At 36.8% G+C, this 25,373-nt stretch overlaps 1 protein-coding gene across 2 annotated transcripts in view; it reads right to left on the reverse strand.

The window, feature by feature from the left end:
- Window positions 1-25,373, reverse strand: part of LOC127412170 (endothelial PAS domain-containing protein 1-like) — a 106,511-nt gene that overhangs the window by 63,747 nt on the left and 17,391 nt on the right. For both annotated transcript variants that reach the window (XM_051648321.1, XM_051648323.1), the window contains exon 2: window positions 7,154-7,344. In XM_051648321.1, the coding sequence (XP_051504281.1) occupies window positions 7,154-7,344 (191 nt within the window). The remainder of the gene's footprint in view (window positions 1-7,153; window positions 7,345-25,373) is intronic.

Raw genomic sequence — 25,373 nt, forward strand, 5'->3', positions numbered from 1 at the left:
ATTCGATGCGCCCTCTTGTGGACTTAGAAACGAATTTAGAATATACAAATTTGTGAAAATCTGGGACGTCTTCTACCATGTATTACCAGTTAAGTTAATCAATTATTCAGCAATTCTAAAATGCTCATTTGTTTAGAACATTTCACCTTAATTGGTTTAACTTTAAACAACGGTCATGTAAATCGTCAACCTTTATTTTTAGACAGTTTTAAGAAACAACGGATGGTGTTAATTTAGTTTGTTAATTAAATAACTACGCGTTAATCAAAAAAATGCATCCGTGCATGTGTATTACAGCAACGTTTTGAGAGTTTGTGTGACTGCTTATGTTTCTCCGGAACTACAGCATGTGATAAGCAGCGGAGGGAGACAACTTGTATATAAACCTGTACTTACGAATTTCATTTTATTAGATCTTATTCCAGATCAAATTTCATTTTTACTGATATGTATTTATTGTAATATTTAACTTAGTTTAACTGTAAATAAATAACTAGTTAAAAAAAAATAAAAAAAATAATAATACTATTGTTTGAGCAATTTTCACAAGAAATAGTCTGGTCGGAGTATATTCATATTGTAATTCATCTTCCCACGCATCTGTAGCCTACTGCACACACGATATTCAAACCAACTGGCTAAAAATATATCCTTGGTTAGAAATAAATGATGGAATAATGAGCTGCACAATATGTAAAATGTACAGCAGTGCACAATTTACCATCCAATGATACAAAACATCCATGTTAATTAGGCACGCAAATGGATCTGGCCATACAGCAGCTTTAAAAAGAAAGAAAGAAACATCAAAAAATGCAATGGCTAATGCTATCCAAGCTGCTCAGCTGCAGGGAGAAGAGGAGATGAAAGGACTACTTAAAGCAGCATACTTTCATGCAGAAAATGAACTGGCCAATTCAAATTTCAACAATCTTGTGAAATTTATGAAAGACATGGATTGTCTTTTTCAAGCAAATGAAGACAGATTCTATGGAAATATCAGAAATGCAACAAGCTGTTGCAAGTACACTGGTTGATGATCTTAAGGCTAAGGTTACATTATTAACTATAACGCAATAAAAACACATTCGATAAGAACACACATTTGGCAGCATTATTTGGGAACACGAGGGAATTTATTAGGCTTATTTATTATGATGATTATTGTAATTATCTTTACATTTATAATTGTCTTTAGTTCTTAATTTGTAGGCTATTATTAATTTTTTCAAATGTTGTCATTGACGGATGCTTGCGTGATGGCAAATGGGGCAGTTGGAGATGGTAAATGTTTGGATTTGGGGAATTGGTTATTTATAAGATTTTTTTGATCACTTTGTTATTTTAATTGCTTTTTTGGGGGGCGGTCGTTTAAACCAAATTTGGTTTTGTTTAGTGCAATTTGAATTTAGAAATGTCTTTTATTTAAGTTTTTTGTGTTTCAATAAATTAATTTCATTTTTAAAGCAAAATCAATAAAGCAAAAATATTCTCTGACTCTCGGAAGGGGGGTTGACAATATAATCGGATATCAAGAAATTTTTTAAGGCAATTAAAAGGGAAGTGAACTTTTTCATGAACAATTGTTAAATGAAGTAATTTTATGGAGTTTTACAAACACGTGTACTCAATTCCATATTGCAACATGTTACCTATTAATTGTTGCATATTTGTTTGTTTGTTTGTTTTTTTTAGTAGTCTATGGGCATAATAAACATTTTGTTTTATTGGAAAACTTTTTCGAAAATAGTAAATTATTAATTTGTGCTATGGCACTTTTGAAAAAAATGCATCAACCAAAAATAAAAAAAATTGCTCCTTTGTGAAAAAAGGTTCCCGACCCCTGGTGTAGACAAACTTGAAAATCTGCTGAAACACTTCTCATCTAATGTGAAAACACAGGAAGCCCAACAGGAGTTGACAGTGCTGAAGCAAGTAATGGTCTCTTGTGATTCATATGCTTCATTGTCCTTTCAGCAGTTTGCAGAGACTGTGTTAAATGAACACAGTGGTGTTTTCACTGAAATGGAGAAGCTCCTTCAGATAGCCATGGTCATACCTGTTGCAATTATTTTGTGTGAACGTGGATTCAGCACACAAAACAGGATAAAAACAAAGTTCCGAAATTCGCTGAACAATAAAAGTCTCACCAATCTGATGCTCATTTCAGAGCTAAGTTTGACTTCAACAGAGCCATCATTAAGTGGAAAGAGATGAAGAAGAGGAGACGGAAGGCAAACAACAACTGAGAATGAAGCATATAGGTGGGAAAAAACACACACTTAGAAATGGGGAAAAAAATAAGTGACTTGCTGTAAATAAAGACAATTATATACATAGGTATTGAGAGTTATTGATGCTAGTTTGGAGCAGAGCAAGAATACCTGCTTAAAGTTACAGTAAAAAATGAGAAAAGCATGTCATTCACAAGCATGTACTTGATTAATTGATATGAAGTATCCCCATCCCCCCATGGGGCATTTTGGGGTGAATTCCCCCTATTTTCAAAAAATCAATTTCAGGCCCTGGATGAACTGATGCCAGCACCAACCGTCAGACATGGGATACTTCACTGGCCACTGCCTGAAACTTAAGATGGACTCCACCGGAAATTAATCTGCCACAAGTTTACAGTCAATCTGCAGTGCACCTTACTGACCTCTGCCTGCATCACCTTGGTTAAAGGATGGACTACACACTTAAAATGGAATACACTGATAATAAATTAATTGCAGCCTTCATCAGCCAAATAACAATAGACAATGCATCTGTTTGCACTTCTGCAGTTAATTAAGAATGTAAATTCTAAGACTTTAGTCATTAATCTTACAGTTAATACAATATCTTTTTGTTTAAACATTGGCCCAAACACTTAGTTTACTCATTTTAAATCTTGACTTGTACTACACATAAATAACTAATAATGGCATTATATTCATGCTGCTTAGCCAGAGGTTATTTTTATTTTACTTTAACCAACATCTTATGGTGTTTTGTGTTCCTTGCCACAGTCTCCTTAAGCTTGCTCACTGGGGGTCTAAATATAATTATTTTATATTATTTATTTTAATGCACAATTCAATCATGTATTTTTTAACTGCACTATTATGACTCGAAGACATTACACTATTAATTATCTCTAAAGCTGCTTTGAAATGATGTGTGTTGTGAAAAGTGCTATACAAATAAAAATGACGACTTATAAGTTACCATATCATAAATTGTGCTTCTTTAGCTCAAATAACGCAGAAAAAACGAAATGTTTTTTAGACTTGTTTCTGTGCATGTGTTTTGGAGTCTACAAACAGGTGATTGGCTCTTTTAAAGGAATATTCTGGGCTCAATTGAGTTTTGCTCAATCGACAGCATTTTTGGCATACTATTGATTACCACAAAAATTTTATTTGACTTGCCCCTCCTTTTCTTTAAAAAAAGCACAAATCTGGGTTAAAGTGACGCACTTACAATGGAAGTGAATGGGGCCAATCAGTAAACGTTAAAATACTCACTTTTTCAAAGGTTACAAGACGTAAACAGTATGTGTGTTAACATGATTTTAGTGTGATAAAATCACTTACTAAATTTTTCTGTTTTATAGCCAATTTTACAACTTTGTTGCCATGACTTTGTTATATCAACAAACCCTAAGATGCTAAAATGACTGTAAAAATGACAATTTAAACAACTTTACAGGTCAAATAATACACAAGTTTTAAAAGAATAATTCATGTAAGTAATTTTATAAAATGATAAGCTTCACATTTCTGCCTTCAAACCCCCAAAAAATTGGCCCCATTCACTTCCAGGTGCCAAACTGTAACCTCAATTTTTGCTTTTTTTTTTTTTTTAAAGAAAAGGATGGACGAGTCCAGATTATTTTTTGTGGTAATCAACATTATGCCACAAATTATGCCGCTTAGGCTTAACTTATATTGAACCCGGAATATTCCTTTAACTACAGTTTAAGGCAGGACTTCCAGCATTGCGATGCCTCTATCATAAAGGCGATTGCCTTTTTTAACTACAGACTACTTATTCAGCATTACAATGTTACCCGTACATTGTATAGAATTGACCCATTTACGATTGGTCAAATGTGAATGGGTGATTTTGTACTGTACCTACAGTAATCAAAATAATGATCAAATAGGTCATAACACTTCAGTGTGAACATTTTACTTTCAAGTCATTTCAAGTCCTTTCCTGAGAGGACATAAACCGCACCAGAGGCAATTTACAGTAGCAGCCCTCAAGCAAAACTGTGATCTAATTCTGCTCTCTCGGTCTGTTCAAACACAGAATGGAATGTTGAATGAAGGGGCTCTTTTGTCCAGCTTCCGGAGATTCTAATTTTATAATCAAGACACACAAACAATATGAACACGCACACATCCTCTTGCCATACCTCCTTGAGTCAAAGAAACTTTAAACAGAACTGCAGCAATGCAAAATCGTGATTCAAATTTTGAACAAAATAATCGTGATACTCATTTAAACCATTATTGTGCCGCCCTACTAGTGATTATAAAAAGCACAATAAAATTGGTCCGTTTGAATTTTGCTCTATATTTCAAATCTTTTGAAGCCATATGATAGCTTTAATTTAAGCCACTATTCATTGAAAATCTTTCCCTCTGATGTAGCTCTTCAAACATAATTGCAAGTATATTAAAACTTGACACACTGCACTTCGATACATTGCACTTCGTTACAAGACATGCAAGAACCTATGCGTTTGGTGTCACTGACGTCGAACATGGCACAGCATTCCAATTTGAGAGCTAATAATTTCAGCACTTAATGATTTAAATTTCAGTCTGTTCTTCAGACTATGGACTATGGCTATATAGTGCACACTTCAAATGAACTACTTCTAAGATACTTATGTCCTTTTAGAGCTTGAGAGCCTGAATCCACTTTTCCACTTTTATTGTATGTTAAATAGATGTGAACATTCTGCAAAAAAAAATCTTCTCCTTTTGTGTTCCATGGGAGAAAGAAAGGTCAGGTTTGGAATGACATGAAGATGAGTAAATTGTAACAAAATGTTCATTTTTGCGTTTACTGTATCCTTTTAACACAACATCTATACACACACACATTCATACTGTATATCTCGATGCTTGCCATATCGGTTATTAAATATACTCTGTAGGTTTTTATTAAACTGTTGTATTCATTGTGTGCTGGCTTTGATTTATAAGATTAGCACATACAGCTAAAGATAATTAACCCAGACAGAGTTACAGCAGGTTCAATATTCACTAACACAATTATATCCTTACATAAAGCACCGCCTCATTTGTATAATACAACAATAACTTTAATGCAGTCTGACATTACGACCAAAACATTTCCTCATAACAGTGTCATGCTAATGATAGTAAACCCAGATAAGAGATCAAACTAGAGCTTTACAATTTGATTATCATCAGAGTGTGTATTTGCAGCGTGGTTCTTATTTTGATATGACGTCAAATACAGCCGCATGGGTTACCTGAATGTTGTGCTAACAGTGGCTCTAGAGTCGACTGTTTGATTACCTTTACGTATCATGTTGCACTCTATAAAAATGCCAAAATTTATTGTACAATTACTGCAATAATAGGTTTAAGGTTTTTTAAAATATTTTTTTACTAACAAAGTAATATATAAATTATTTAAAGAATAACATTATACATAATAATAATAAAATAAAAATTATCTATATCTTAAATTTACATGATACACTTATTTTTGCCATTATTGTGTCATTGAAATATAGAGGAGGCCAGATTATTTTTCAAGGGACTGTTATAATAATGTAAACAGTAATGAGACACTGCCAAAGAAAAAATAAACAAATAAATAAAGTGATTCAGCACAGTGCCATGCGAATGTTTTGTCTTTCCAACTACGTACATATAACATTCAAGTGAAGTACATAATACAACATTTTTTGCTTTAGCTGATGAAACATAAGATCAAATATTTAACTTGATCAAAATGATTTGTTTACTGTTATATTTAATCTGCAACAAATTAAGTTTAAAAACATTAAATGAAGTTGAGACCAAATGCTAAAGAATTGTGTTGCTGCTCATTTTAAATAAGTTAATTGAGCAAACAGTAAAAATTACGTTGAGCGAACATCATCCATTAGAGTCCATCTGAATCCATTTGAACATTTCATAGCAATGTGATCTTTTCATTTCTTCATGACGGTGTTGTATATCACTCAGTGTGTTCCACACCATCGGCTGAAGTCGGTCCCCATTGTCTTTTTTTCGGCCGATTGAGCATGTTGAATCGCCGGCGGAGCTCGTCGGTGAGTCGGATCATTCTGATCGGCTGTTCAGCTTAGCGAACCAGTGCATGAGAAGAAAAACAGAAGTGACGAAGCAAGCAAACAACGAAAAGGGAACACACAGAGCGCTCTTCACATTTCTTCGCATTTCTCATTCCAATACGCGAATATTTTCAAACGACATGGCTGTCTGGAACAAGGCAAGTGAAGACGAATTAATCAGCATGATTCAGAAGAGGCCAGCTCTGTATGACATTACAGAAAAAAGTTATGTCAACCGTGTGGTAAAAGCTGAACTCTGGCATGAGATCGAAAACAAAATAAGGTAGGAAGCATTGTAGGGTAGTGTAAATGAAATGAAAAGAGGAATAACGAATAAATGATAGTTCAAATAAAAATTAGGAACTTGTATGTAACGACAGGATGCACTTAACTATGTGACCAAGGGGTCTTTGGTTTCAAAATGCGATTTTATGACATGACAGTAGGTCCGAATGCTTGCACTCAAAAGTATACACTTTTCTCACAAAAAGAGCACACACATTTAGGGCATAGCATAAGTAGGCGAATTGGAATGCAGCAACAGTTTTAATTATGCTTTAATTCTAATATGTGAAAAAAGTAATAATTTAGTTGCTTTGTCCAAACTTTTGACTGATAGTGTATATTGTAAGAATATAATACTATATCATTAATATAAGTCAAGTCAAACTTTACTGTCGTTCAACCATGTGCATACAAGAGGAATGAAATGGCACTATCTCCTGGTGCTGTATTTACATAAGACATATTGACATAATGTGCCTGGCAGGATCACAGATATGATTGCCCAGATGTGATTTAGTATGTTTGTGTATGTCTGTGTACCTGAGGTGAGGAGTTTGCGTGTGTGCAGGAAGCTGATGGCCAGTCTCATGATGGAGGCTTTGTCCAGGTGTGAGCTGATGCTTTGTGGGAGGGGCAGCTGGTGTGCCAGCTCATAAAACACCTCTGTCTCCTTACTGCGTCTGCAGCGCGCCGCATCACGAGACTTCTCCTTACGCCGCTCTGAGCAGCACCTACACAGAGAAAAAGAAACAATTAGGGAAAGCATACATAAGCCCACATCAGAAAAGAAAACACGCAAAAACATCAGTGCATATCCATTATGTGAATTTTTCCATTTGAAATACTTAGAATTTGTTATCAGTGTTTCATAATACAATTAAAAAACAATGTAGTTAATTTTTATCATGACAATTAAACACATTTACCACCAAATGGTGATTGTCATTATTAGATTCTTGTTACTGCTAAAAAAAAAAAAAAAAAATCTTAATGGTCCTAACAAGTGTTCCTTTTTTAACCCTTGTGTTGTGTTCATTTGTGCTAACATCTTTTGTGTTCCCGGTCAAAAATGAAAGGCTCACTAAGATTGTTAATAAATCTCTCATTTTGCATATATTATCCCAAGATATTGCATTAGATCTATTTATCAACATCTTTTTTAGTAATCACGACAGGTTTTGTACTTCTTTTTATATATATATATATATATATATATATATATATATATATATATATATATATATATATATACAGTATAAATATATATATATATATATATATATATATATATATATATATATATATATATATATATATATATTATTTATAGAAAAATTCATTGAACTGAGCTTATTTTTAGTGGGGGCTAGTGGGGGGCACTCACTGCAGAAATATTTTTAAATAATAATAACTATGAAATACATTAATAACCACTTAATTGATATAAACAAAATTTTTTTTTTTTTTTTTTTTAATTTTTCAATTCCCAGTGCGCTTTTAAGTCCTCGTGGTTGTGTAGTGATTCGCTTCAATCCTGGTGGCAGAGGATGAATCCCAGTTGCCTCCACGTCTGAGACCGTCAACCCGCGCATCTTATCACGTGGCTCGTTGAGCGCGTTGCCATGGAGACATAGGCTTTGCGCCATCCACCGCGGCATCCGCGCTCAACTCACCATGCGCCCCACCAACAACGAACCACATATAGCGACCACGAGGAGGTTACCCCATGTGACTCTACCCTCCCTAGTAACTGGGCCAATTTGGTTGCTTAGGAGACCTGGCTGGAGTCACTCAGCACGCCCTGGGATTTGAACTAGCAAACTCCAGGGGTGGTAGCCAGTGTCTTTTACCACTGAGCTACCCAGGCCCCCTACATGTCATTTTAAAGCTTAGAATCTGGACTTTACAATGCATATAGCTGATCCTACCAATTCTTAAATAATGCTTTTTTAATTTGCTGACAAATTATAACTGTTTAGTTCACATAATTAGCACATTTGTTATCACAATTATTCAGAGTTGGTAAAAACAGAAAAAAGATGAGATAGCCATGTGTTATATTTAAATTTACATTTATGCATTTGGCAGATGCTTTTATGCAAAGCGACTTACAGTGCACTTATTACAGGGACAATCCCCCTGGAGCAACCTGAAGTTAAGTGCCTTGCTCCAGGACACAATGGTGATGGCTGTGGGGATTGAACCAGCAACCTTCTGATTATCAGTTATGTGCTTTAGCCCACTACGCCTCCACCACTCCGTTATATATTGTTGGAAAGGTCTCAATTAGTAAAATTAAGTTTGTTTCACTCAGAGACCAAACTGCAGTGAGTATTAGTTTATGAAATTCCCACTGACACACATAAATATATTAAACAGGAGTCTTTTTTGCCATGTTTTGTCTTATTACTTCCTGAAACATACATACAGTTGTGCTTAAAAATGTGCATACCCTTGGAGAATTGGTAATATATCTACCATTTTTAAAGAAAACATGAGTGAGCAGGCAAAACACATTTCTTTTATTTCTTAAGGGATTCATATTCAACTGTAGGTTATAACAGAATGGCACAATCATAAAACAAAACATGGCAACAAAGAAAAAAATGAAATTACCCCTGTTCAAAAGTCTGCATACCCTTTGTCCTTAATACTGTGTATTGCACCCCTTAGCATCAATGACAGCATGCAGTCTTTTGTAATAGTTGTCTATGAGGCCCCAAATTCTTGCAGGTGGTATAGCTGCCCATTCGTCTTGGCAAAATGCCTCCAGGTCATGCAAAGTCTTTGGTCGTCTTGCATGATCCGCACGTTTGAGATCTCCCCAGAGTGGCTCGATGATATTAAGGTCAGGAGACTGTGATGGCCACTCCAGAACCTTCACCTTTTTCTGCTGTAATCACTGGAGGTTCATCTTAGCCTTGTGCTTAGGGTCATTGTCGTGCTGGAATGTCGAAGAGCGTCCCATGCGCAGCTTTCGTGCAGAAGAATGCAAACTGTCTGCCAGCATTTTCTGATAACATGCTGCATTCATCTTGCCATCAATTTTCACAAGATTCCCCATGCCTTTAGAGCTCACACACCCCCAAAACATCAGTGAGCCACCACCATGCTTCACAGTGGGGATGGTACTCTTTTCACTATAGGCCTTGTTGACCCCTCTCCAAACATAGCGCTTATGGTTGTGACCATAAAGCTCTATTTTGGTCTCGTCACTCCAAATTACAATGTGCCAGAAGCTGTGAGGCATGTCAAGGTGTTGTCAGGCATATTGTAACCGGGCTTTTTTGTGGCATTGGTGCAGTAAAGGCTTCTTTCTGGCAACTCGACCATGCAGCTCATTTTTGTTAAGTATCGTCATATTGTGCTCCTTGAAACAACCACACTGTCTTTTTCCAGAGCAGCCTGTATTTCTCCTGAGGTTACCTGTGGGTTTTTCTTTGTATCCCGAACAATTCTTCTGGCAGTTGTGGCTGAAATCTTTCTTGGTCTACCTGACCTTGGCTTGGTATCAAGAGATCCCTGACTTTTCCACTTTTTAATAAGTGATTGAACAATACTGACTGGCATTTTCAAGGCTTTGGATATCTTTTTATATCCTTTTCCATCTTTTGACAGTTCTTTTCTGCTCCCCATGGCTCAGTATCTAGCCTGCTCAGTGCATCCACGTGAGAGCTAACAAACTCACTGACTATTTATACACAGACACTAATTGCAATTTAAAAAGCCACAGGTGTGGGAAATTAACCTTTAATTGCCATTTAAACCTGTGTGTGTCATCTTGTGTGTCTGTAACAAGGCCAAACATTCAAGGGTATGTAAACTTTTGATCAGGGCCATTTGGGTGATTTCTGTTATCATTATGATTTTAAAAGAAGCCAAACAACTATGTGATAATAAATGGCTTCATATGATCACTATCCTTAAATAAAAGACAGTTTTTTTTGCAAGATCAGTCATATTTTCTAAATCAATGCCAAAATTTCACAATTTCTGCCAGGGTATGCAAACTTTTGAGCACAATTGTATAACATAGACAACGACATATCGTAACTTACAGCAGACAATTCCGATTCAAACGAGCCCAAACACAACATTATCTGAAAAGTATATCTTGAAATATTCAACTCAACTCATCTTTATTTATATAGCACTTTTTAAACGTTTACGTTATCCAAAGTGCTTCACAATTTTTGTGGAACAAACAATAAAAGGAAAAAAAAAAACAACAGAACACCAGAGACATACCTTTACAACACACATATAAATTTCTTCACTCACTTAAAAATGTATTCATTTCTCAGACTTAAAAGCTAATTCAAAAAGATAAAACTTCAACTTTGATTTAAAAATCTCAGCTGAAGCGGAGGACCAGATGTGAATAGGGAGAACTTGGGGACACAGAAAATGCTCGAACACCTTTAGATTTCTGTCTAGATCTCGGAACTGCTAACAGCATTTGGTAGCAGGATCTCAATAGCCTAGACGAATTACAGGGCCTAAGAAGGTCATTGATGTACTGTGGAGACTGGCCATGTAGTGCTTTAAAAACAAACAATACAATTTTAAAATCGACTCTGTATTTAACTGGCAACCAGTGAAGGAAGACAAGATGGGAGTAATATGTTCCCTTTTCCTGGTGCCAGTCAGTAACCTGGGATGCCGCATTCTGAACAAGTTGTAGAAAGGATAACTGCTTCTGACCAATTCCCGAGTAGAGGGAATTACAGTAGTTGAGGCTGGATGAAATAAAAGCATGAATTATCACCTCCAGATCTTTAAATCCAAGAAAAGGCTTTATTTTAGAAATAACTCTAAGATGATAGTAACTGATTTTAATTATAGAATTGATTTGCTTATTTAAATTAAGAGCTGAATCTAGTATTACACCAAGATTGCTCACATTGTCCTTTACACTAATCGCTAGTGGTACAAGTATATGGGCTAATGCCTCTTTAAATTTAGATGGGCCAAAAATAAAAATTTCAGATTTATTGTCGTTTAACCGAAGAAAGGTATCAGATAGCCAACACTTAACATCCATCAAACAATTCATGAGCGACGTTAGCGTTTGACTGTCTCCCGTTTTTAGTGGGAAGTAAAGCTGTGTGTCGTCGGCATACAAATTATAAGAAATTCCATGTTGGCGGGAGATAGATCCTAGAGGGCGCACATATAATGAGAATAATATGGGGCCCAGTACAAAGCCTTGAGGAAGACCATATTTTAAAGGAGCGGAAGATGATGCTGAATTTCCAATTTTAACAGAAAATGTTCTATCTGCTAAATAAGACTTACACCATTTTAGCGCAGTCCCTTGAATGCCAACCTCACACTTCAACCGATCCAAAAGGATAGCATGGTCAATAGTGTCAAAGGCAGTGCTAAGGTCTAACATACTTCTCAAAGAATGTACATGGAAAGATGATGCACATATGGGTGCTCAACACCCGCAGTGGTGGCTCAGTGGCTATGGCTCTGAGTTACTGATCAGAAGGTTGGGGGTTCAAGCCCAAGCACTGCCAAGTTGCCACTGTTGGGCCCTTGAGCAAGGCCCTTGACCCTATCTGCTCCAGGGGTGCTGTATCATGGCTGACCCTGCACTCTGACCCCAGCTTAGCTGGGATATGTGAAAAAAAGAATTTCACTGTATATGTGCAAATGTATAATGTGTGATAAAAAAATAAAAAAAATAAAAAAAAATGTGTGTGTTGTGTGTGTGCACATGTCTGAGGACTTTGTGTATGCAAAAAATACATCCACATACTGTATGTGCTCATCTAAAGGTTTGGGATGATCCTGAACACTTAATATTTCTGTATTTTGTAGTCTAATCCATTCATTTGCATAATCCATCTAAAAAAATAAAATAAAATGTGTGTGTTCAGATGCCCTGTGTGAACAAAGTCATGGAATATTATTCTAAATGGATGAAAGAAAGTACAGCTTTCAAAAAGAAAGAAAAAGTTAATTGTTCAGTTTTGACAGAAATACAATATAAGGTTGAAATAAAATATATTTTCCTATTTTTTTATATTGAATCTGGAGCAAAAAAATTATGACCCATACATTTTGTGAGATTCACCCCAATATAGCCTATTCTGTCCCCATATCACAGATGTATAGCAAGTTTGCACTGTATGTCTTAACACTCTGCATACAAACACAGGTACACATGAAAACACAGCAGACACATTCACTTCACACCACTTATCATTAGTCTATGTATTTATGAGGTTTCAGAGGATAACAGACTCTTTGTGCTCTTGATAGTCTTTCTTATTCAACTCAAGTCACTCTTGCAGATTCACACACCAGGCCCAAAACCAAGCCAGTGGAGAAAGAGCCAGTGTCCGGAAGGTGGTATTGAATCCAAACACTTACTCAAGCACAGAGTTGTCCTTTGATTAATAATCTTTGCCTTCAGCAAAGTCAGTTATCTCTCAATCAAAATAATACTAGCATCAATAAAACTCTTATAAAAAAGATCAAGCATATGATGACAGTGGAGTTTGTATTGTAGTAAGTAATATTGATACAGCTCTATCATTTCATTGCTTTATTAATTCTATTCAACCCAAACTGTCAGTAGATGATGGGTCATCTCTAGATCTCAAGTGGAACAGTTCTGGCTGGTCAAAGCCACCAGTGAGTGCTGCTTCAAGTGCTTATGGGAATGATCTCTTATACATCCTGGATTTAATAAACAAAAATATTGCTTCGTCCCAAATTAGAACACATCTGTTCAATGACAAGTAATTATATACTGGAACTGGAATTTATTTCCTTCCATCTTGTTGATTGTTTTAAAACTAAAATTAATGGAACTGAATGCCACAATCACAAACAATTATTTGATTATAGATCATCAGAATTAATCAATAATAACAAAAAAGTCTGAAAGACAGTTCTTTATACTGTACATATATATTAAGATAAAAACAAAAACATTAAGGCATGATTTTCAAAGTTTTTCAATGAAGCTGTTCACTGGGGACTTTAAGACATTTGAAACATTACAGACATTACAGTACAATTTTCTGTAAAGCTGCTTTGCAACAATATGTCTAGTTAAAAGTGCTATACCAATAAAAATGTCTTGACTTGCATTTTACATTATTGCTACACGTTCCGGGTAGGTGGAATTTATTTCCATGACATTTACATTATAATCAGAGATTACCAATAATAATAAAAGTGAATGTGTAAGACAGCTAATAAGACAAACCTCTGCATGACACAGAAAAGTATCCAGCAGACAGTAATGACACATGGATTGCCAAGAGCTGTGGTTTGTGGGTCACTTCAGAAGGCGAAATACTGTATATTGCCAGCACCTGAGTGATTTTTTAATTGACCGTAACCGTGGCATAACATAGCCCCTATGGACACACAATCACACAGACACAAAAACACCCACATGTTTGACAAGAAAGTCAAAACTTTTCAATTTCACTCATTTCACACGGGGGAAAAAGCATATAAAATACTTGTGCTTCTTTCAAGTCCTCCTGGGAATTGAGTAAGTGATTTTTAAGTGATTATAGTTGGAAAAAAATTGTTATGCAATTTAACATTTCTTTCTCTCCTTTTCATTTATTGTAAAGATCTTTTTAGTGCCAATATATCAAAATGTAAAGCAATGATGCTCGTTAGGTGTACAATTGAGGCATTATGTATTTTATTGTTCTCCTGCATTCCCATAGAATGATGGAAAATTAAGTTTTATGAGTAGCATTTGGCCAGTTTTATCACTATACTTCCTAAATAGTACAAAATATTTAAGCAAACCATTCATATATGCTCATCTCGTAAATATGATTATTCTGACATGACTTCAACAGACTGATCACACTGTGAATTCAGGGACAGTATGTCAAAAGTTCTGCTGCTGAAATTCATCTGTGCTTCCCGAAATTCAAACAACTGCCCCCAGTGGCCGAAGCTGGAAGTGTTGTTAAACACATGGGCACGTGTGCGCACCAGTTCATGGGTGAAATGTACACATATAGGCGCCAAAAGCGAGTTGTATTTTTAGTTGTAAATGATACAATACAGTCAACAAGAATGCATATTGTATTAACTCTATCCCCTAACCTAAACACACCCTAAACCAAACTGTCAGTATAGTAAATATGTCACTTTTTATGCAATCTTCAAATCACATTCACCGCTGTTTATGTGAACATGATTACTTCCTGGTTTCCATGGGACTAGAACCAGTGTCTTTGAGGTTGCTGGTGCAAACTAGAGGTCTGCATGGGCCTTAAAATGAAACCCGAACCCGACCTGTACCCGAGACCGTGTGGCCCGACCCTACCTGCCCTGAATGATACAGTCAGATTTTAAGCCCGAACCTGACCCGAAATCGCTTACTATCTAATTTCTTCTCCAAGCAAGTACTGTTGCAATAGGCTGTATTTTATGTTAGCATATAGGCAACATTCATATGCTCCTAGCATTCGCCAAGATACCGCTTCCTTGTTTGTTTAACTACACGCCGCGAGTCACCTCTGTCTTTCAGGGGTATGCACACAATGCCAAGGTCAACTGTGGTCTGATTAACGTGTATACATGTTGGACAAAGCCGAGCTATAATCGCATTATCTAGGTCTGTTAGTCCAACTTTGCAAATATCAGACTTGTACGATTTCAGTTGGACTTACGCATTTACATGACAAGACAAATTATTGTTTTAGTCAGACTAAAAACCATACTTTTAAAGTGCACGTTAATTTCCTGAAAACTGCGCTAACAACAATCTAGACGCAGTGCAAAGAATGAAACAGAGCGCAGGTGTCTCAACATGCGTTTTTGAAAATTTGAAGTTCTTTTTAACTTGACATGGTGTTTAAAATGTGCCGGTCCTGCACAAGACACTGAAGATAAAGCGAGATGCGGTGCAAATGTCCAAGACATTTGTCCAGCATGTGTTTACATAGGAAAACAATGGGAAAACAGAACAGACTCACGCAAAAACACATTCGGTGTGAACGGCCCCTAACTCGTCCATTTGCACATGTCTGTGAGTGAGAGCACATGCTTGTTCATACAAACTCGAACCCGACCTGAAGTCCTACTTGAAAAACTGACCTGAACCCGACCCAAAACCCATCGGGTTCTCAGGTCCCGTCGGGCCCAGATTGGGTTGCAGACCTCTAGTGCAAACATGCTATCTGTAGCTTCAAAGAGAAAGATGAACACACTTGAATTGATACAAAAATGTCAGATGGAGGATTACTCTTTTCAGGAATTCGGTAGAATTGAGTCGAATTCAGGATACTTGAACATTCGGAAGCAACATGCTGATTTCCCATGTGAACATGTTGACTTAAAAACAGCATTAGTACAAGTTAGCTCTTAGTATGAAGACTCAGTAAGACTTTTCATGGTACAAAAATGTCAAGCAAATCCTTTTTAGACATTTAAAAATTTAAAAATACTACATAACAAAAACAACAAAAGGATCAATTCTGTTTCGATTGATTGCAGCCTTATAAATGCTATAAATGTTTATTATGGTCCAGCTAGATCCTGGCTCCTTTTAGCATTTCTTTGTATTTCAAAAACAAAGTAGCATATAATAATTGTCAGGCTGACGTTTTGGTCCTCTGCCAGGTCACAAGCAAGTCCAATTTGCTCTCCACAATAGAGTCCATGATTTGCCAACATTAACAGAAACAACACTCATTTCCCTTTCCCTCTTGTCCTATTTGCAAGACAATAAATAAGTGCTGGGCTGGTATCCATGGAGACCGTGTTGAGGAGGTTGTGTTCTGCTGTTGATGTTCTCTTTTCTCCTGTCCTGCACCCAACAAGCCTGCAGGGGACAATTGCGTAGAGATGATGCAAGGGCCAATAATTGTCTCAATGGCCAAAGACTTAGCCAATGATTAGTAGCATTGCTGGAATGAGTGATGTGTAAAGATGGTGTAATGCGGTCAAGGGGTCAAGTTTGGCCGCTTAGCTTCAGCAGTTAGCCCCTGCTGGTAGATGCCGTAACTACATGAGTGCAAAAAAAATATTTTTCCAATAAAGGCCATTCAAAAGTAGCCATGTATTTTGATGAAATACAATTTTTGCCACAGTTACCTTTGGCTTGCTTACTTGGGGCTTAAACACATTAAAGCATGACCTTCTGCTGCTTTGAAACGATGTGTATTGTGAAAATTTCTACACAAATAAAAATGACATGTTTCACCAGAGACCACATGTTTTGGAGGGCTCTTAAAAGTGTGAAATGGACTTTTGAAATGGATAATTTTTCCCTGTCTGCTGCTTTTGATGTCCTAATGAAGGTCCCTAGTAAGGGATTGTGCTCATTCTAGTGGTGCCAGCAGCCAATCACTCATTTAGTTTACACGTGCAGTAATAATTGAGCTACAACAGGTTTTTGCATTGTCACGCAACAGTCTTCATATTTCTGTCCAAGTATATATGACACAATGTCCAACAATGTACGCTCCAAGCATTGGCCAAGATACCGCTTCCTTGTTTGTTTAACTACACGCCGCGAGTCACCTCTGTCTTTCAGGGGCATGCACACAACGCCAAGGTCAACTGTGGTCTGATTAACGTGTATACATGTTGGACAAAGCCGAGCTATAATCGCATTATCTAGGTCTGTTAGTCCAACTTTGCAAATATCAGACTTGTACGATTTCAGTTGGACTTACGCATTTACATGACAAGACAAATTATTGTTTTAGTCAGACTAAAAACCATACTTTTAAAGTGCATGTTAATTTCCTGCGGCTCCAAAGTGATTGGTCACATGGCATTTACAACTCAGCTGACTGGCTAAAAACAACCTGTCTTTGGAAATGAGTGTCCATGAGCACAGATGCCAGCATGCAGGTTGGTTAATTGCGGAGGGGCAGGCACCACCCGCGCAACTGTCATTGAGATGAATGTGAATGTTAATGCATAGCTTCCTTTACAGGGCTCCAGACTGCGACTAAAATGGTCGCAAATGTGACCAAAAGTAATTTATTGTGACTTTAATTTAAAATCTAGTCACCATTGGCGACAGTCGGGTTGAGTGCATTCATATGCGGTTTCGTCAGATATCATCTTGTAAGTTATTGAATGCATCTATAGAGCGTGCACCAGTGTGTCTTTTCACCCATTCTGTTGTGATGACGAACTCGCTGCACACACGCAACAACAACAAATCCAATGCAAGAGAGTCATGACCAAATTACTCTTTTGAACCGGGTCTTTTCACCCGAAAAGAACTGAGGGTTTGAACTCAGGAGCTCAGGGTAGCAGTTTGAATCAGATTCACTTTCTCAGCAAATCTGCCATCAGTGAACTCACAACTGGGAGTGCACACATTTCAAAATAAGAGTCCCATGCGTATTTCGGGCTTCTTTATAATTAAAAGTCCCGTATTGTGTACCACTTTTTTTCTTTATTGATTGGGATTGGAGTAGCACAATAAACTGCATCTGGGATTTCATTCAATTTGCACTCTTGTAGTCTCTGTGTCTGGGCCATCTGGTAATATTGTAAAACAATTTGTATAATGTGTGTGTGTGTATATATATGTTGGGCCTCATGTAGTCAGATAGAAGACAAAGGCAGGCCTAACACAGTCGTAAAAACCTAACTCAGCCCCCCACATTCCAAGTCATAAATTATACTGATAAAAATCACGCCAAAATCAAACAAAGGGAGCCCAAAACAGACTACAAATCCCATGAAGCCTTGCTCACTAAAGGATCGAACTCTCAACTCCTATTGGATGAGGCACACAACAGAACGTCCCTCAAACCATGACATCATCAGGAGTAGAAATACGTCTGAAATGCTTCCGGGATTTGCTTCCAGCAACTTTGTTTGCAGTGTGTAGACGCAGCTCATCGCTGTTGTATGACTGTCGTTACCAATTCGTGCATTAAAGTCTCCTGCAAGAATGGTGATCATGTTTGGTGGAATCGACTCGGTTAGCTCAGTTAGGTCGTTGTAAAACTCGTCTTTGTCACGTTCTTCGGCTATCTCTGTTGGGGTGTACGCTGAGTATATGCATACTTTTGGATTGCCCTTGATATGTGCGATTATTATGCGCTCCAATTTGACCGTGATTGAGGTGGTTAACCGAGCAATCTTGCTGTTGTACAGAATGGCAAATGGATGACGAGTCTGAGTGTGCCAGAGTCCAGTTGCTGCATTGTTTGTGTTGACTATAGCCCACCGCATCGGATGTTTTTTGCCGGTGCTCTTGGAGTGCTACGATGTCGATGACATATTTCTCACAGTCGGCTATAATGCGATTGATTTTGTGCGTGATGTGTTCGCCTGTTTCGGTGCTGATTGTATCGTTCAGCGTTCTCACGTTATAGGTGGCCATGAAGAAGTGCTTGTTTTTTGGTTTTGGTTTTCCAATCTTTGCATATTTTTCAGTGGCTGGCAGATTGGTTGAACAGCCACCATGGACCTTGATAACCTGGGCGACGGCCGAGCCAGTATGTTTAGAATTTGTTTGTCTTTTCATATTGTTTATACTACGTAGATTTTCCTTATTCCAGGTAAGACCATGATGGGATACGAGCCCTCATGCACGGACTAGCAGTGGGTTCGCCTTTCCAAGGTCTCCTTGTACTTGCCTAGCCCTACCCTCAAAAAGCCTTTCTAGGGTTAAACCCTGTACTTGCCTTAATGAGGTTTAGGTATTACTGCTGCGTCCAAGTAGTACTCACGATAGTTTCTCTAGCTATCGGTCCCCATAACCATATTGATCAGAGATCTTCTGGTAGCTTATCCAACTAGACCCTATCGGATCAGTTTAACGTCATAATCAGGACGATGAGCAGTATTAAATAAATAAAAAATCTTTTATCTCTTATATTTGTATAAATTATGAAAGGGGTGTGAACATTTATGAGACAAAAGGTGCAAACTTATCTTCTCAACTATATACTGTATACTGTTTATTAAACCTCCGAATAATGGGTTATCATCTGTCTTCCTCTTCTTCTGCTTTCTATCTTGTTTCTGAACAGCAATCTAAATCGAGCAATTCTGTGATTTGGCGACTAAAAACTGCCATTTGGCTCCTTAATGTTTCAGTTTAGGAGCCAATGGCTCCTTAGTCATTTTTTTTAGTCTGGAGCCCTGCTTTAGGTATTATAAACATCCTTGTTAATACAAAGATTTGCCAATAGTGCAAGTATGTCATGACCAATGACCATTCAATAATTTCTCCTTCAACTAAAGGTCTTACATACTTCATTCACTCCTTCAGACTGGACACACAGCCTTAATGTGGTGTGCACAACAACGTGCTTGCTACGGATAGACAGTCTACTGTATTGTTAGTACACAGGCCCGGAAGATACTGCAGGACATTAAACAATAGAGTTCAAGCATTCACTAAAGGCATGAAACCATCTAGTGTACTTGTTAAACCCTCTATAGCAGACACGGATGTCTACAGGGTCTAATTTAACCCTTCAACAAGACCATACATGTCCAACAATGAAAAACAGGTAGTGACCTGAAGAATGGCTATTGTCAAAGCTTCTGCTGTGGCAAAAATTACACACAAGCCATCCGCAAATATGCTCAACAGTGAAAAGTGAAAGTTTATACCCTACACGATTTCTAAAGAGTAGGGTGACCAGACATCCGAAAAGTCTCTAATACTGTCTAGTTAGAAAGAAGACACAGACATGTATACATACACTACCGGTCAAAAGTTTTGAAACACTTGACCGAAATGTTTCCCATGATCTTAAAAATCTTTTGATCTGAAGGCGTATGCTTAAATGTTTGAAATTAGTTTTGTAGACAAACATATTCATTTATTTCATTATAAATCTAAAATTTAATTACAAAAAAAAAAGTTTTTGAAATTGATGACTTGGACCAAATAATAAAGAAAAGCAGTCAATAAGTGCCCAACATAGATGGGAACTCCTTCAATACTGTTTAAAAAGCATCCCAGGGTGATACCTCAAGAAGTTGGTTGAGAAAATGTCAAGAGTACATGTCTGCAAATTCTAGGCAAAGGGTGACTACTTTGAAGATGCTAAAATATGACACAGTTTTGATTTATTTTGGATTTTGTTTGGTCACAACATAATTCCCATAGTTCCATTTATGTTATTCCATAGTTTTAATGACTTTACTATTATTCTAAAATGTGAAAAAAAAAAATATAATAAAGAATGAGTAAGTGTTTCAAAACTTTTGACCAGTAGTGTATATTGCAAATATATACCAAAGTTTCACTAAAAGTGCATGATTAACAATGCATTCAAGATAGATTTGATAGATTTATATAAAATATATATCAAATGCATATTATATATCTATAGATTTTAAGCAGTGCATCTATTCCCTGGGGATCGAACCCACAACCATTTCTGGCTCAATGTTCTATCAGCTGAGTTACAGGAACACTAAAACTATTAGAACTGAAAGAAGAGTATTCTGCTCTTTACATAACTTTACCTGCTTGTGCTGAAATTCACATGCAGCTGAACCAAACTGAGAATTCAAAGTATTCAACACGAGAGTGATAAAAGTCAAACTGTCACAAGGAAATGTTATCTATTTCAGTTTGACAAATAAGATATGGGCCTCCTTAAGTCATGCAGTTTGTGCTGAAATATGAGATGCCGTCAGACCTTAACAAAGCCATAAATAAATATATTAACAAACCTGACTTGGAAAATCAGTTTGAACTATGTTTAGCAAGTGTGCTGAACAGGTGCATCTATGGCCTTGCACGCACAGATGTGGTTAATGATAAAGCGGTTGCACGGCATGGGAGCAACCAGAAATATAAACACACAACTTGACTAAGCAGTTTTGACCTCTTTAGGCATGCAAACAATGACATGCTACCTTTTGACTGGAGGGACAGTCATTTGCCTAGCAAGAAATTGACTAAATTAAGCACTGTCCCCTCAACTATTCCAGACTTGTACTGACCAGATTCCTCATGGAACTCACCACTGTCCTTCACTGTCCAGAATCTGCCCTTTTTATGTCACACAAGGCTGGGAAACCTGTGAATTTTAACGGTAACTCACAAAAATAAAATTCTTAGGCAACAAAGTTGCATATCTCATGTTTATATGGAGTCCATCATTCAGTTCACAGTTCAAACTCACATTAAAGTACCAATAAGTGGTAAATAAATACATTTACACACATTTCAATTTTACTCCACTGAAGGTTAGGTTTAGGTTTGGGGTTTGGTTTGGGGGTACAGTTTATAAAATATGCATTCTTCTTCATTGTATTCCATACAAACTATGTTTAACCTGACACAGCAACCTAAAAAGGCTGTGTTTATGATGCAACACAACCAAAATGAGATGCTCCAAAATTGTCCGTCTGACAAATGTGTACACTGACGCGTACACTGAAAAGCCCTTATAATAAATCTATCTCGGACAGTTTGACAAATTCAATTGCAAAAAGGATTGCTGTGGATTATAGGCCAATATTAGGGTTCCGTTCAATAATGGAAATATGGAAATAAACAATATATTGTCTACTAAAGCCACATTTTGTATTGTCTTTTCAATGCTTTACTCGTCTGCCACATTAATGTAATGCATTTTAATTATCTATCATTTATAATATATTTTATGTTTATAATTATTTGAATATCAGTATTTAATCATAATATATTAAGTAATATTTATTTGAGGGATTTTCTCAGCAAATATCTATATATGCGATTAATTGTGATTAATTTAATTAATTGCCATATCACGTAATTAATTTGATAAAAAAATTTAATTAGGGCTGTCAATTGCTTAAAAGTGTATTTTAAATAGATTAAAATGTAAAAAAATTTTTTAAACAATCCATTAATTCGATACTTTTTTTTATAGATTGACATAATTTAAATTAAATTATAGATTTTTGAGTATTTATTTATTTATTTATTTTTATAAATAAATAAATAAAAAATAAAATGCAGTGGGCTATAAAAGTCCACATTCAAAATCTTTTTTTTTTCTTTCTTTCTTTATTTCTTTTAAACCAGGAAGTAAACAGAAAGTTTCAGGATTTTTAAACATCAAAAAAAAAAGAAAAGAAAAAAAGTCTATGATGTAAAATGAAAAAGAAATATTTAGGATGATGCACTATTTCTAGTTAACAAATCAAATAAGAAAATTTGAGACACTGACCATGTTAAATTCCTTTGTACAGAAGGTCAGATGTCCTTGCTTCCATTGAAGCACACAAGATGCTCTTTGGAACATGGATAACATGGATCATCATGTTTTGCACAAACTTGTTGAGTCCATTCCAGTTCAAAGTGCATGCTGTCATTAAAGCAAAAGTAATAAAACCAAATAATAAGAAATTCTGAAATTCTGAAATTTTACAAAACAAATTTGTATATATAATTGTAAGTAAATAAGCATCTATATTAGAAATACAATTAAAGAATAGAAATAAAAGAACAAAATAAAATAATTAAAGCCTTTCCCTGTTGGTCTTAAACTTAAAATGTAATATAACATATAAAATATTGTTATAATCTTAAATTTTAAAAAAGTTGCAGGGAGTGGATTAAATCTTCATGGTTCACATACATGTGACCTGAAGCATAGTGCTGACTCTTTCATCAGCGTAACAGCTTATTCTCCCAATAATGTGTTATATAACCTTCATCTGAACCTTGTCACTCTGTGCATCAGAATGAGGGAAGGGAACATACAAGTATCATCCTCAAAGATGCAACATCCATATGGTACATGAATCAAAAGTTTAATTCAAATGATCCATACAAAGCACATACCTGGCATTTGACTCTATGCTGTAATTGAAACTTAACAGATATTACTGTCTTACATTTCACTGTGCAATGTCATGTTCCGGGTAAGAATAAGGAATTCTTATTCAACAGGTGAAAAAGTAAATGAAAAATCAAAAGGTTATAAACTAGCGACAGACCGATATCTCGGCTTGGCATATAAATGGACAGATATTTGGTCATTTTGAGATTATCGGCATCGGAAATGACCATGTCCACTTGATCGATTAATAGAAGCATCTCATGTGTCAGTTCCAAAGTATACCAACAGCCTTGTCAATAGGTAATGCACAATTTGTTTTTTTCTTGTGTAAATTTCAAGTAAACATTCTGAAACATGGTGTTTAATTTCAGCATATATACGTGGCTATATTTAAACTGTTTTCAGTATAATCGGTCAACCATCACTATAAACTATTGTGATACACTATATTGCCAAAAGTATTCGCTCACCCATCCAAATAAATGAATTCAGGTGTTCCAATCACTTCCATGGCCACAGGTGTATAAAATGAAGCACCTAGGCATGCAGACTGCTTCTACAAACATTTGTGAAAGAATGGGCCGCTCTCAGGAGCTCAGTGAATTCCAGCGTGGTACTGTGATAGGATGCCACCTGTGCAAGTCCAGTCGTGAAATTTCCTCGCTACTAAATATTCCACAGTCAACTGTCAGTGGTTATTATAACAAAGTGGAAGCGATTGGGAATGACAGCAACTCGGCCACGTAAAATGACAGAGCGGGGTCAGCGGATGCTGAGGCGCATAGTGCGCAGAGGTCGCCAACTTTCTGCAGAGTCAATCGCTACAGACCTCCAAAGTTCATGTGGCCTTCAGATTAGCTCAAGAACAGTGCGTAGAGAGCTTCATGGAATGGGTTTCCATGGCCGAGCAGCTGCATCCAAGCCATACATCACCAAGTGCAATGCAAAGTGTTGGATGCAGTGGTGTAAAGCACGCTGCCACTGGACTCTAGAGCAGTGGAGACGCGTTCTCTGGAGTGACGAATCACGCGTCTCTATCTGGCAATCTGATGGACGAGTCTGGGTTTGGCAGTTGCCAGGAGAACGGTACTTGTCTGACTGCATTGTGCCAACTGTGAAGTTTGGTGGAGGGGGGATTATGGTGTGGGGTTGTTTTTCAGGAGCTGGGCTTGGCCCCTTAGTTCCAGTGAAAGGAACTCTGAATGCTTCAGCATACCAAGAGATTTTGGACAATTCCATGCTCCCAACTTTGTGGGAACAGTGTGGGGATGGCCCCTTCCTGTTCCAACATGACTGCCCACCAGTGCACAAAGCAAGGTCCATAAAGACATGGATGAGCGAGTTTGGTGTGGAAGAACTTGACTGGCCTGCACAGAGTCCTGACCTCAACCCGATAGAGCACCTTTGGGATGAATTAGAGCGAAGACTGCGAGCCAGGCCTTCTCGTCCAACATCAGTGTCTGACCTCACAAATGCGCTACTGGAAGAATGGTCAAAAATTCCCATAAACACACTCCTAAACCTTGTGGAAAGCCTTCCCAGAAGAGTTGAAGCTGTTATAGCTGCAAAGGGTGGGCCGACGTTATATTAAACCCTATGGATTAAGAATGGGATGTCACTTAAGTGCATATGCGTCTAAAGGCAGATGAGCGAATACTTTTGGCAATATAGTGTATTTACTTCTCACTACTGTGATTTGTTTTCTTTATTAAGATATTTCATTTATAAGATTTATTATAGATGAAAGTGTAGAGAGAACAGAAAACACACTGCAGGGTATAAAGAGGAAAATCTGGAAATGTCACAAGCCATAAAACCTAATTTCTCTGGCATAAGCACCACAGTACAATGTGAACATTTGTATTAACTGCTATACCCCGGGTCTAATGATTAAATTTATGGGAATTCTGGCAATATCTTTAAATGCAAAGTTTTGTACTTTTATCTCATTTAACTCTTGGAGTGGCAGTGGTCCTGTATCAGCAAGTGTA

Source organism: Myxocyprinus asiaticus, chromosome 21, assembly GCF_019703515.2.
Source record: "Myxocyprinus asiaticus isolate MX2 ecotype Aquarium Trade chromosome 21, UBuf_Myxa_2, whole genome shotgun sequence".
In the NCBI taxonomy this organism is placed as follows: Eukaryota; Metazoa; Chordata; class Actinopteri; order Cypriniformes; family Catostomidae; genus Myxocyprinus; species Myxocyprinus asiaticus.